We start from the raw sequence: 14178 nt of genomic DNA, 5'->3' as shown, positions 1-14178 counted from the left end.
TTCAATTATTTAAAATTAAATAGCTAAACGTTTCGGAAATAATAATATTCCATCATCGGTGCTGACAAAAATATGATAAGTAAAAAAAAATTGCTAAAGGAATATCCATAAAAATTCGAAATTAAAATCAACATGGATTAAAATCCCCCCCCCCCCCCCCTCCCCGAGGCAATCAAACTTTCTCCAAAGGTATAACAAACCTTACGATCAATTTGCAGGAAGATGTCTTAATTTGTTAAGAGATAGGTAAGAGATACTCGTATCTTCTGGCAGTCTATAGATCCTAAGCCCTTACGTGCCATAATCTTTATGTCAAATATCTTGTCGCGGCGTGTATACTTTGACAAAATGCATCTCATTATCAAATCAAAATGTTGTGTAGCACACAATCTATGTGCATAGAAAACGTACTTTAATTATCCTAGTCGTTGTTCGGCATTAACAACCCGTGCAGTTGATAGGCTTCATATACACTAGAATCCTAAGGTCTTAAGATTAAGTGAATGCCCATCGTGCGTACACAGCAAATGGAGGTCACCTGCCATCACAGTACGGAAAATGAGGGTACATAATCCCTGAAATACACCAGCTTCAGTAATCAGCATAACAAGTTGTCTCTACGTGTATAAAACTCACAGCAAGTTTTGGATTACATACTCCAAGGAGCAAGTTTGAAGATTAATTACGGCTGTCTTGTTAACTTCCTAGTTCTTGCCCGGGAAATCTCTCGCGAGTGCACAGTATTGTATGGTAACTCGTGCATTGACGAGGATAACCAGCACAGGGATACACACACACTGGTGGATAGCGCGCAGTACTCGTAATTCTGTGGTGCGGGTTCGATTCCCGAACGAGGCAGAAACAAATGAGCAAAGTTTCTTTCACCCTGAATGCCCCTGTTACCTAGCAGTAAATAGGTACCTGGGAGTTAGTCAGTTGTCACGGGCTGCTTCCTGGGGTGTGTGTATGTGGTGTGGAAACGGAGCGATTTGGGACATTTTTTGTTTATACAAATTGCATTGGCTTCTGTTTTCGTAATAGGGTTGTGTAGCTATATTGGGGTTTGTCTCCCTTTTCTTATCCTGCACCTTTTCTACTCTAACTGCGCTACACGTTACGTTATCCGGTCAGTATCGTTAGAAAATAGAATTTTTATTATAATTGAGATTTTACTTTCATTATCATTATTATACGTTTGATTTCATATTACATTACTGTGTTTATGGTAATTGTGTTGAGAGGATGCGTAACAAAGTAATATTACATTAGAATTATGAGGAAATATAATAATAATATTATGAAGGAAGCTTTTGATCAAAATGTGTGTTGCCAGAAGAAAGATGTGCAGTGCTTTTATTGAGCTCTTCATATTTACACAATTATAATAACACGGATTTTTGTAATATTAAATTTCTAAATATAGGAAGGAATAGAGGCAAGAGAATGAGAGGACGAATATGCAAGTACAATATAATCATCATTTAAACAAAATATTTGATATAAACCTAATGCTATGCTAGCTATTCCGTCATTATAGTGCTATCAATAAGTAAAGTTTAATAAATATAATTGATTTAATCATTTGAACAATGATTCGTAGTATTGGAAATGGCAAAATTATAGTTTAATAACTTGGTGATTTTAATATTACATAGTGATATAAACATCGAAATTCTACAATGCAAAATATATATAAATCCACAATAAGCATCTTTCTAGTACAAGCACCAAAGCGCAATTCTCTAATTGTAAATATGCTAAATAAATTTGATTCAAAATATATTTAAAGCTGAAGTAATACTTCGGGGCTGTAGCAACCTGCTACAGGTGGCCTGCATCGCTTTCTAGTTCAAGTATGTTTATTGAGACAAGAAAATACATCCCAAAGGGATAGAGTAGCTTAGGCTATTTCTACCCCTTCTTAACCATTAACCCTTACACAAAATCAAGACCACTAATTGAATTGAATTTATCAACTTATTTCATATTGTAACATGGCCTTCTATATAAATTTTGTATATAATGCTATATTTAGAATACTAATTCTACTTTTAATTTGCGTATGTGTTTATCTTTGAAAAAGTATGAGTATTGAACTGTGGCAACAGTGGAGAGATGTGATCGCCGTTGCTAATGTGGCAACAGCGGAGAGATGTGATCGCCGTTGCGGGCGTGGCAACAGTGGAGGTCAAGGGCGCCTAGTCTTCCTTGCTAATCTTTAATTTTCTCTGGCGAGGTCTTTTACGAGTTTTCTTAACTCTCTTTCTTTTTAGCCCGTCATCATCACATGTTTTCTGCTTCTTCCTTCTCCCTGTTTTCCTCTTCCTCTTGTGTACTCTATTCCCACCTCTTAATCCATGTTTTCTTTGTTTTTTCCTGTGTGTCAATTTTCCTTTCCTGAGTTTCTTTTGACTCCTCCTTTCTGCCAATTTTGCCAGACCTTTCCGTTGGCTTCGGTGCTTAATGTTTTTCCCTTTCCTTTTTCGTTGCCTTTCCATATTCCTGGTCCTGGAGTTCTTTTTCTTAAACTTGCCTCTGGAGCGTTTTTTATTTGTATTTTTAATCCTCTCAAAAGGTAAGGGGAAGTAAGCTGGCGGCTTCACCAAACCGTTATTCCACTGGTTCCCATGCTTTATGTTGTCCTTTGTCTTCGTCTTCTGTTTTATCTTCTTCCTGTCTGGCTGGGGGTTGTAGGAGGTGCAGAAGGTGGACCCGCTTGTGGTAGCGTAGATCCAGTCCAGGTACTTGGCCACCTTCGTGTACACTCCTGCAACATGGATTTAAATTGATGTGTAATGGAAACTGAATACAACAAAGGTCATGGAACTTTAGAACATCTCACAGTGGATACTAAAAGAATTGAAGCTCTGTGCTGGCCACTGACAAAGATAAACAAGACGAAACGGGAACCACCAAAAGCTGGAAGATTGCCAATATAGTGGTTAAAGTTTATACTTCTAATATTACAAACTGTGGACTCTTATATGGGTGCAACAGTCTAAAGTTTTACATGTGCCTCTCTATGTATGTCTATACTATCATTTTCAAGGATTAGTTAGTTTGTAGTTACTTTCAACCGATGTAGTTGACTGACCTGGAAGCCGGTGTGCAGGTGACTGACCTGGGTGCAGGTGATTGCCGAGAACAATGACACTCTACTGACCTGGGTAGTTAGGCATGCCACAGCCGATGCCCCAGCTGGTGACTCCTATCAGGAAGTAACGCTTCTGTTTTTCGTCATACCAAGTGAGCGGGCCGCCGGAGTCGCCCTAGAGGGGAACAGCTTTCTAGAGAGGTCATACACACACTACATAGAGGTCCCTATATGCATCGCGGGAGAGTGCGGGGGTGGACATAATTGTTGGAAAGAATACATAGTGAGAGGAGTCAATAGAAATAATCCCTGGAAAAGGGAGATTAAGGTGAAGGTTACAGCTGTGAACAGAATTAAACGCTAGGCTAAGTACTGTAGTACCATGTATATTAACTTATTCCTTTGGTTTATTAGCATTTATAAATATAAATCTGTGAATTTATCATTAACCGTTAAAACCCGAATGTACCATAATCAAGTACGCAGCAAAAAGTATTTAATACTGTTCAAATAAGTAATTTCCATAAATAGTTTTAACTTTGATACCCTGTAATTTCTTTAATTTTATATTATTTATACCTTTATCATTAAAATAACAATAATCATAACAAGTAACTAATGATCACGATTATTTCTTAACTATACATAATTAATATATTATTCATTCTGGGACTACACTTTGTGAAATGACTCACCTGGCAGGTGTCCTGGGTGTCACTCAGCGCACAAAACATATTGGAGGTTATCTCCTCGGAGTGGAACTTGAAGTTGTGGCGGCAGTTGCCCATAGCCAGGACTGCAAACAACACGTACAATTGGTTCACAGGAGTATACACAAACTGAAAACACATCAACTAAACAAAACAACTACAGCCATGGTTGTCAAACTTTGTCAGTCCCTTTGCCTGTCTCTTGCTCTCTCCTTCTCTCTCTTCTCGCCTGTCTCTTGTTCTCTCCACCCTCTCCCTCATCTGTCTCTTGTTCTCTCCTCTCTCCCCCCTTCATCTGTTTCTCGCTATCTCTTCCTCTTTCTCTCTCCCTCTTCCCCCTCTCTCCTCTTTTAAAAATTAAAGTATTGCATTTAATAAGCTTTCTGTTAAATTAATATAAGTCTGGGTAGCTCAAATATTGAGGCTTCACTGAAGAAAGTATTTATGTATTTTTGTAAATATTAATGTATTTATGTAAATATTTATGTATATATTTATGTATTTATTTAAATATTTATGTATATATTTATTTATGTAAATAATTTACTCCCCAACACTACTCACTTCACTCCTCCAACACACTACTCGCTTCACTCCCCCAACACTCACTATTAAGGTAAGCGTGCCTCAAGCGGGGTGACCCCAGCTTCGCTTTCTCCCACTCCTTCCCCCACCCCATGACAATAACGCTCTCCCTGTAGAAGGTGAGGTCGGGCGGGGTGAGGCAGATGGGGCTGATCCTCCAGGTCAACGTCAAGGGCATCTTGACCCGTAGTAAAGATATGTCGTTGTCAGTTGTCACCCGGTTATACCTGGAAAAAAAGGAAGGGAGCTCCATTATGCTGGGCAGGTGGAAATAGCTTAAAATGTTTTTGAGATGAAGGACTTTTAAATTGATAAACACGTTGCTAGTTGGGATGGTTGGTTGACGGAGAGGTTAAAAATCTGAATTTGTGTTAATGTTTAGAGGTGGTACAGTCCCAGCTAGCAAGGCTAGAGGGACTGGTCCTGGACGAGGCTATAGACAAACTCGTTTCCACGTTACTGATGCATTGTCAGCTGTGTGTATTATCTGAACTCAGTACAATATCCTATATTTTTTTCGTAAATTTATTTAACTTTCGGAATGATATATGTCCAGTGAGGTTCTGGCCAAAGTTGACTTGATAAGTGATAGTATAAAAGATCACTCAAAATCCCCAAATCTGGTTAGTAATGTGAAGCTCTGTGGTAATGTTTCACATTTGGAAAATAAACTAATACATTTTACTCCCAAAACTCAAATAACAGGATTTTCCTCAATGTAATAACTCGTGAACATTTTCCATCTATATTTTGGCGGACGAGTCTCGCTGGAAACTTGGGGTAAGTGTCGAGTGTTGGTTGTCCTGGAGACGTGACGAGGCGGCAGCTGCCTCCCCGGTGTTGTTTACACCAGTCTCTTCCCCCCGGGGTGTGTGCCCCCCAGAGGCGTGAGGCCCCGGGGGGCGTGGAGCAGCACCAGGGGATTGTGATGGAGGGAAGGTTTGGAGAGCCTGTTCCTGGGGCTGCAATATGGGCCGGGCGAGGTATGCTACCTGTCCTCTGGCTACGATTCTCCACCCGTCGGTCGACCCCAAAGACGCATTCATCAATTTTAACGCAATCAAAATTTATATTTTCTCAAATATAATTAATGATTATTGCATACTAGAATGTGACAAATTGTTATGCCTAAGTTAGGTTAGGTGGTTAACTTCTGTTGGCAATTATCGCAATTTGCCTTGCGTGGATGAAGCATTTAGAAGGTGCGAATCGAGCAAAAGACGTGAACGAAGTACAGTACATATGTCTTCAGTACCGATGACACCCAGGCTTCGTTCTCGATTCACAATCGGGGATCCCGGGGTTCGACTCCCGGGTGGGCCAGAAACGGTTCATCTATTATCCCTTTCGCCTCATACCTGTTTTGTCAGGGACAGCCTTCCTGTCTCCGACAAAACGAGGCTACTAGAGCCAGGCTCCAGCATGGGCGTCGGATATTATTTATATACAAAGAAACAGACAGACACGAGATATACGCACACAGGCGTGCAGAGACAGTATTCCGTCACAGTACACTACCCTTGTGCAATCTTGAAAAATGGAGTGAGGCTACCTCTCAAGCTTCTGCCTTCCAAACTTGGACACAGGCAGACATTTTCTCTTGATTATATTAATTTACCCCCTCCCTCCCTCCAACCCCCAGCTCAAGACTCACCCAGGGTGCTGATAGATCTCGTAGACAGGTAAGGAGAGTTCGCGGGAGACGTCATTGGTAGTAAGGTCGTGGTCACCGACCCTCACCAGCAGCTCAAAAGGCAGCAACCTGGAATAATAGACGGGGATGGAAGGACGTTAGGTACAGAAACCCGACTACCCCCCTGTCCCCTACCAGCACAAAACGAGTTTCCAATTATAAACAGAGAGTTTAGTTATGGTAGTGCGAATTTGTGTTCTTTAGACAGAGTTGCAGCGATGTTCAATAACATTTATAAACTGTTCTGATGCATTTTTGTTGCTATTTTTATTTTGTTCCTTAGATATGCATCTTAAGATTTACGTAAAGATAAACACAACTGGAGGTCTGTTGCCCCCTCCCCCCCAGGACACATGTAACTGGTGGGTCTGGTGGACCTCCATAGGACATGTGTCCTGGGGTTTTTTTGCCCCCCCCCCCCAGGACACGTGTAGCTGGTGGACCTCCCCAGTACACGTGTCCCGGCGAGTCTCTTGCCCCCCAACCTTCCCCCAGGACTGGTTGGGGGGTCTGGTGGACCGTCCCAGGACTCGAGTTCATTTAATTAAGAAAAGATACTCATCAGTGTCAGGAACACGCATAGTCGATGCAAATTATAGCTTTAGTTGGGAAGTAATTCAGGTTTGTTCAGTGCTTTTGAGACCGGAGAGTGGGGGGGGGGGGGGGGTAACAGCAGATAACTTAAAAAAACATCAAAACAATCCATCTGACGTAATTTCATATACACAACACTATCAAAATGAACACAAACACAGCCTCTCACCACTGCTCTAAAAAAAAATCGAATTCATGATAGAACTGATGAGTTAGCCTCACGTTAACCATCTGTACTCATACTAGTCATCTGTACTCACATTAGCCTTCTGTACTCATACTAGCCATCTGTACTCACATTAGCCTTCTGTACTCACACTAGCCATCTGTACTCACATATCAGTACAGTGGGCGGCGGTGAGGATGAAGCTATCACTGATGATGCTGGCCCCGCAGAAGTGTTTCTTGGTCTTGGACAGCTGCACGGACACCTGCAACACTCGCAATATTGCAGTCATTGCATACAATCGCCTCAATAATGAGCCTTTAACTAATTACTGTGATCTCCATGCAACACCACTAGGTAGAGATCATCATTTTAAGTTGATAACTACTGTGAGGGGCTTGCACACCAGTCCTAGCCGGCCACACGCAATAGTGGTGCAACATTAAAGTAATCTCGGACATGCTCTTTCACTATGAACATGTTTGGCTTGGTTTGACCTTAATGTCAATCAGACTCTGGAGGGTTATTAATAAAATAAACGATGACAAGAGCTGTGAGCACAATAGTATCGCTCAAAACACAAGGTTCTCCTCGACTCTACCTGCTTGCTACTCCTGTTTCCCTAGTTATATTTTACGGCTTTATTAGGTCAAGTATAAGTAACTGTCTGTGCTTCTCTTGAGGGTAACGGGAAATGAAGTTGGTGATAATTACCCAGTACAACATTGACCGCATTTCAGTGTTGTGCCCAATAAGTAGGTGACAATTATTTATGTCCATGAACTAAAATTTGGAATGAAAGCCTAATAAATAATTTAATTACTTGAATTTTTTTTAGAGGAAGATCTACATCATAAACTATTTTTTTTAACTTCAAGTGAGCACTTAACGAGTTTAGATAAGTACTATGAAATTTATATACACTACAAGACGTATGCACTTAGAGGTGTATTCTGTCTATGTGCATATACACTGAGAGTTTAGTTTAGTTCCGGACTGAAATATATTTGCTGTTTGGTCAGCATATATTTGTGGTGGCTTAATAGCCCTCCAGAGGTTGATAGGCCTTAGTCCCTACACCAAACAAAATGTACATCATTTTATACACAAGATACTAAAACAACACATCGTCTAAATCTTGACTTATTGCTTATATAACGACTCGTGCTTTTCAAGTACTTCTAGGCTAGAGTATACAACGTAGGCAGGAGCGTGGAAGGTACTAACATTAGACAATACTCACCATCCAGGGATAGTGGTGCTCGTAGGTCTCCTCTCCTCCCACGATCTTGTGCCGGGGCGAGTTGGAGTGGCCGCATTCTGTGGCCGCCCGGTGTCAGGTAAGTGTGTGGTGGTGCCATGTCAGACGTAGCAGGATGATGGTGTTGCCATGGTAGATGGATGGATGTTGAGAGGCCCCACGGAGGTCAATGTGAAAAGAAGATTAGACTAACAGACCTCCGTGCGTAGACTAACAGACCTCCGCTAGTCTATACACGGAGCTCTGATGTGTTGAGAAATTAAATTTTAACTACCTGAAAATAATAAAAATTTAAAATAGCACTTTACCTAATATATGCGCTCTCTCTCTCTCTCTCTCTCTCTCTCTGAGAATTTATCCTCAGAATAAGCTTAACTGAAAATAAATCATGGCCGAAGCATCACCGAGAAGTCGAGAGGACTGGCTGACTTATAACATAATAATAATAATTTTTATTTAGGTAAAGGTACATACATAAAGAGATTTTACAAAGTTTGTTGGCTTTATAGATAGAGCTAGTACATACAATGCCTAAAGCCACTATTAAGCAAAGCGTTTCGGGCAGGAAAAAACACTAATGACTAAAGCTTAAAACTAATGGGTAAAAAGAAAAAAATGCGTTGAGTACAAATAAAAATAGAGGTAAAAGAGGGGAGAACATTGTTGAAAAAGCAGCACAAATACAATTACAAATTATTACAGAAAATTACATTCAACAGCGTTGATTTGAAAAACAAAAAAAAAACAAAAAACATACATGGGTTGACAATAGAGGGGTAAGGTAGGTTACAGGGAATTTATTAGGTATAGCTTCGTTTTTAACTTAAACTGGTTGAGAGAGGTACAGTCTTTAACATGGTTGGGAAGGTCATTCCACATTCTGGGCCCCTTGATTTGTAGAGCATTTCTGGTTTGATTAAGTCGTACTCTAGGAATATCAAAACTGTATTTATTTCTGGTGTGGTGCTCATGGGTTCTGTTTTTATTACAGTTTTTATTTTATTATTATTTATTTACATTACTACACTTTACACTTGTCGTGTAAGCTGAGGTTCATAACCTCGTGGATAATAACACTTCGTTGGTTTGTATCATAATGGATTCGAACCAAGTGAATATATCATTCACTTGGATAACCAGAGCTTCGATCTCGAGTCTGAAAAATATGATACCGGCACTCTAGCCACTGAGCCAAGGTGTTTAGTGGCCTTGTACTTTCCTAGATCGAATCCCTGGTTATCAAAGTGAATGATATATATATATATACATCTGTATGATATGGAAGCTCTTAGAACAGAGAACTGACACAAGTTCAGACTTACCACAATTGCGGTTGACTTTGGCTGGTTCAGGTTCCAAAGTTCTATGGTCAGGATACACCAACTTCTGCAGAATTCTAACGCGGCTACTGGCGGTGACTACTTCCACTTCATTTTCCGTTTCATCTGTTTCATTTTCCTCGTAGTCTTCAGTTTCGTTATATTTAACAGTTCCGTTACTTTTTACAAAATCACTCTGCATGATCATCCTTATCCAAGCTTCGTAGTGATTCTTCAAGCCTTGTGTCGGGAATCTGTCGTCCAGTGCAGTTTGTGTGGTGTTCCCAGCAGCAGTAGCAGCAGTTGTACTGTTCTCGTCAGCAGCAGCAGCAGCAGCAGCAGCAGCATCTACGTCACCACTGCGACTGTAGGGGTTCTCCACTTGCTCCTGTCCCGCATTTTCTAATATTTTCTCATCCGGATTATATGTCGTGTTGCCCCTCTCCTCTTCAGTTGCCCCTAGAGCAGGGGTCAAAGCCGCCCCAATAGCAGAGGTTGAGGTCACTCTCGAAGCAAAATTGTAAAGGGTAAAGGCGACTAACATACAGAGCAGCTGCCTCTCCGCCATGATGACCCAGTGTGACGGGTTGAGTTAGAAGCGGCGGCAAGTCTCTCACGGCAACATTTTCCCACTCATTTTCAGTCCCCGAGAAAGTGTTACACCGGACGTGATCTCCAAGTCTTCTGTAATATTAGAGAATAAAAGTAGTTTTATATCCAGCTGGTAACTACTACTGTTACGATTTCTTGGGTAAATGTGTTAATAAGACAATTATTTTTATGGTTTGAAATAAAATATAAAAATGCACAATGTATATTTACACTGTATATTATTTCTCTTATATTTAAATAAATCACTTCTTTCATAAAAAATCAAACATGTCTTAAAAATAATATGTACTGCCAGCATACTGCAGTGACATTATACCCTGAGATATACCCCCACTTTTGGGTGTATATATACACTGAGAGTTTACTTTCGCCCTAAACTAAGTTCATAATTAAAGCATACTTAATTGCTGGTCAGTAAACAATTGTGGTGGCTTTAATAACGCTCCGGAAGTCTATCAACTTTCGAAGGTTTATTAAGGCCGCCACAAATCAAAGCATATAGGTATTCTCACCCCGTTCAGTACATCGTGTATGTATTAACACGATGTACTGAACGGGGTGAGAATAGCTTGAGCTACCTCATCCCTTTGTGTGTATTTGACCTCAATAAACTTATTTCAATTTCAAAACAGCATATAGGCATTCATCTGAATGTGGTTTGTTTCGTATGCACTAAGTTACGAGTCTGTGCTAGTGGCTGTACAAGAATGTAAGAACTCTTATATATATAAATAAATACATATAAAATAAATAAATAAATTGGATAAAAGTTACATCGTCCACGATACGATTGGCTACACATAATTTTAAAAATACCTAGTGTACCAACAAGTAGAACACCTTGCACAACCCAATCAACCCTAACACAGCCTAACTTAAGCTACTACAGCCTAACCTAATGATATACGGTTTTGACAATCAGAAAACAAGTTTTGACGAACTGTCTTGTGTACGGTTTGCCCCATATCTTATTAAATAACCATAAAACTAGTTGTATCAGGCAATTTACGGAAATTATCTTCCGTAAATTATCTTTACGGAAATTATTTTCCGCTGCCCATTAATGCAGCGTAGTATCGTACTTTCATAAAAACTAATACAGTTGATATCAAACATTCGCCCCATAATGCAGATGTCATATGTATACAGTGCACAGATGTTCTGAATGTATATACAGGTGTACAGTTTGTTTACACAGGTGCACAGTGCATGTGTATATTGTGTCTACAGGTGTATGTTATGTACAGGTGTACACACCTATTTGTGCCTGCAGGATCAAGCTTTAGCTCTTGGACCTAGCCTTTCTAGCCGCCGGTTGTCTAAAGCAATAACTTCTGATCTATTTTCCTATCATATCAAGTTTTAAAATTAAGAATGAAGTTCGCTTCTACAACCTGCTCCGTTGGTTCATTCCATACACTACTCTTACTCCAAAAGAAAACTTTCTAACAACTCTCTGACTCTTGTTCTGTTGTATTCTTTATTAACATTTACTATTTTTTCACTCTATCAATCCCCCTAAGTATTTTGTCTCTTTTATCATATCTCTATCTTTTTTTCAACTGTCGTCAGGTCTAGTTCTTTAAGTCTTTCTCCATACCTCCACGATGAAGTGGCATACTCTAAAACTGGTCTCGTGAAGGAGATGTACAGTGATCAAAATGCCTCCTTATTTAGGTTCCTGAATAATGTATTAACTTTTGTTAGTGTAGAGTACGCTGTTGATGTTATCCTATTAATATATGCCACCGGAGTTAGGCTTGATGTTATGTTCACTCCCAGATCTTTTTCTCTAGTTGTTACATTGAGGTAATTTCCCTTCTTTGTCTATTGTTCTTTGGGTATTGTCACGTGTTCCCATTTCCATCAGCTTACACTTGCTGGTGTTGAAATCTAGTAGTGTACTGGTGTGTGAGCGTGGAAGTCGTCAACCTCGCGCTGCCCTCAACATCACACCTGTTCTCTGCGTTTCTGTGCTGTACTATATCAAAGTTCCTGTTACGAACTTGGTTCGGTTTCCGTTTACGAAAAGGTTCGGTTTCCGTGGCGATGCTGCATGTTTTAATATTGACATCACTTAAGTGGCGTACAATGTTTTACAATTCCTTATTTAAGTTCCCGAATGCTTCTTTTATTTAAGCCACCGCGTGATGCCATCGAAAATGGCCTGTGTATAGGTATTTGCTGTGACAACTGTACGATCACGATCGAGGTTTTCCCATTTGCCGAGACTGTGACGACTTGTAACCCCCGGCCCAATTGTCAGTTGAGAGGCGGGACCAGAGAGCTGAAGCTCAACTAGGCGAGTACACGCATCCCTTCTCCCCTCTCACATTCCCGAAATCTACCAGAGAATTTAATGGCAATTTGTTAGTCTCCATAGCTAATAACAGTGAATAATACTCGCTACACATGCAGTGATACCTGAGTTTAGTTTACCTGAGTTTAGTTTACCTGAGAGCCACTAACACTAGTGGCCTCGATGAGGACAGGAAGCCGGCGGCTTGTCGAAGGTCCCCCTTATTGCCTTGATCTTTTCCAGCTGTACTTTAAATACTTCCACAAAGCGCTCCTCTTGACGTAGTGACATACGAGGATCACCTATAGTTTGGAGAGAGGACACACTAACATGGGTGGCACACTTAGTCACAGGTGGAAGCTCGGTACCAGAAAGCCAGAGGCATTAGGACACAAAATTCAACATGAGAGTACCAAACAAATGACATACACTATGAAATGGTGAAGCCAGACACAAATGTAGATGTCTGACATGTTTATAGGTGTGGTTCAGGTTCAAATGTAGATGCGACAAGAGCCCAATAGTCTCAGGAATCTGTACTTGAAGGATAAGAGGCAGTAGCTCACCCCACATAAAGTACAGCTAGGCGAGGACAAACACACATTCTTTTTTATTACCAGATGGTGTACTAGAGTACAGTTGTTCCAGCACGTTTAATAGCAGCGAACTCCAGCAGACACCAGCGAGCTCCAGCAGACACCAGCAGACTCCAGCTCCAAACGTTCGCCTCTCACAACAAGGGAAAGAGATGAACTGAATAACAGAACACAATACCTTGCGTTCTCTCCTCGCACCTGGGATACACACACACACACACACACCTGTTACCAGTTCGGGCTTCACGAGTGCGCATTGTGTAGCTATATAACACAATAGTTACAGTCACCATACAGCGCCTGGCACCCTGGGTTGCCACATCACACAGGTACAATCGCCTTGCATCCTGTCTGGGCACATGATACAGGGGCAGTCACCCATGTTGTCAAGAGTGGGTTACCCTGTTCAAGTTCAAGTTCAAGTATGTTTATTGAGACAAGAAAGAAATACATCTCAAAGGGATAGAGTAGCTTAGGCTATTTCTACCCCCCCTCCCCCCCACTGGGGGTGGCACAAGGTAGGGAATATGAGATCGTGTTTCTAATGTGTAAATATCACTGGGTTGCTTATCGTGGTTAGGGAGGGGGGGGGTGGGGGGGAAGCAGATACTGATAGTTGTGCCTTGGGGAAATATAGTCAAGATATCTTACTTATGGTTATAATGTAACTATTATTAGGGGTGTTATCATATGGGTGCCATTGTGGGTGGTGCCCCTAGGAACTATCCTATGTTGACCCTGTGTTCTTGGTAACTTAATGTTTCGTGTTGGCAAATTATCACAATACACAACGCGCACTCTCTCTCTCTCTCTCTGAAGGTCTAACCTGCTGCTGTGGAATGTACCACGCGGAGCCAACCACGTCACCAGTGCCACGTGCCTCGACGCCACCTACACACACACCTACACTACGCACTACCCACCTCCGACACACACACATACACTGTATCCGACCGAGAGCCTGACAGCTGACTGGACAGCGCTTCGGATTCGTAGTGCTGAGGTTCCAGGTTCGATCCCGGAACACAAATAGGCAGAAACTGCCGATGGAGGCAGAAACAAATGAGTAGTTTCTGTCACCCTGATGCCCCTCTTACCTAACAGTAAATAGGTACCTAGGAGTTAGACAGCTGCTACGGGCTGCTTCCTGAGAGGTGTTTAACAAAAAAGAAGGCCTGGTCGAGGACCGTGCCGCGGGGACGCCAAGCTCCAAAGTCATCTCAAGATAACCTCAAGATGTCCTCAGGTT

The 14178-nt window shown here is 41.2% G+C and overlaps 1 protein-coding gene across 1 annotated transcript; it reads right to left on the bottom strand.

The window, feature by feature from the left end:
- Nucleotides 1-1326: 1326 nt before the first annotated feature.
- On the bottom strand, nucleotides 1327-13222 carry LOC123767595 (uncharacterized). Its single transcript, XM_045757364.2, has 9 exons — nucleotides 12951-13222; nucleotides 9426-10106; nucleotides 8086-8162; nucleotides 7013-7107; nucleotides 6044-6151; nucleotides 4414-4616; nucleotides 3790-3890; nucleotides 3164-3269; nucleotides 1327-2767 (listed from the first exon to the last, which is right to left on the bottom strand). The coding sequence occupies exons 2-9, from the start codon at nucleotides 9988-9990 to the stop codon at nucleotides 2199-2201; spliced, it is 1824 nt and encodes a 607-aa protein (XP_045613320.1). The 5' UTR covers nucleotides 9991-10106; nucleotides 12951-13222; the 3' UTR covers nucleotides 1327-2198.
- Nucleotides 13223-14178: the final 956 nt, after the last annotated feature.

Source organism: Procambarus clarkii, chromosome 67 (genome assembly GCF_040958095.1).
Source record: "Procambarus clarkii isolate CNS0578487 chromosome 67, FALCON_Pclarkii_2.0, whole genome shotgun sequence".
Taxonomy (NCBI): Eukaryota; Metazoa; Arthropoda; class Malacostraca; order Decapoda; family Cambaridae; genus Procambarus; species Procambarus clarkii.
The sequence above is the reverse complement of the archived record's forward strand: the minus strand, read 5'-3'. Positions and strand labels throughout refer to the sequence as shown.

Coding starts and splice junctions, on each gene's coding strand:
- LOC123767595 (XM_045757364.2), bottom strand. CDS start 9,990: ATGGCGGAGAGGCAGCTGCTCTGTATGTTAGTCGCCTTTACCCTTTAC. Junction 3,270..3,789: donor ACACCCAGGACACCTGCCAG/GTGAGTCATTTC, acceptor GTTCCCCTCTAG/GGCGACTCCGGCGGCCCGCT. Junction 2,768..3,163: donor TGGCATGCCTAACTACCCAG/GTCAGTAGAGTG, acceptor TCCATGTTGCAG/GAGTGTACACGAAGGTGGCC.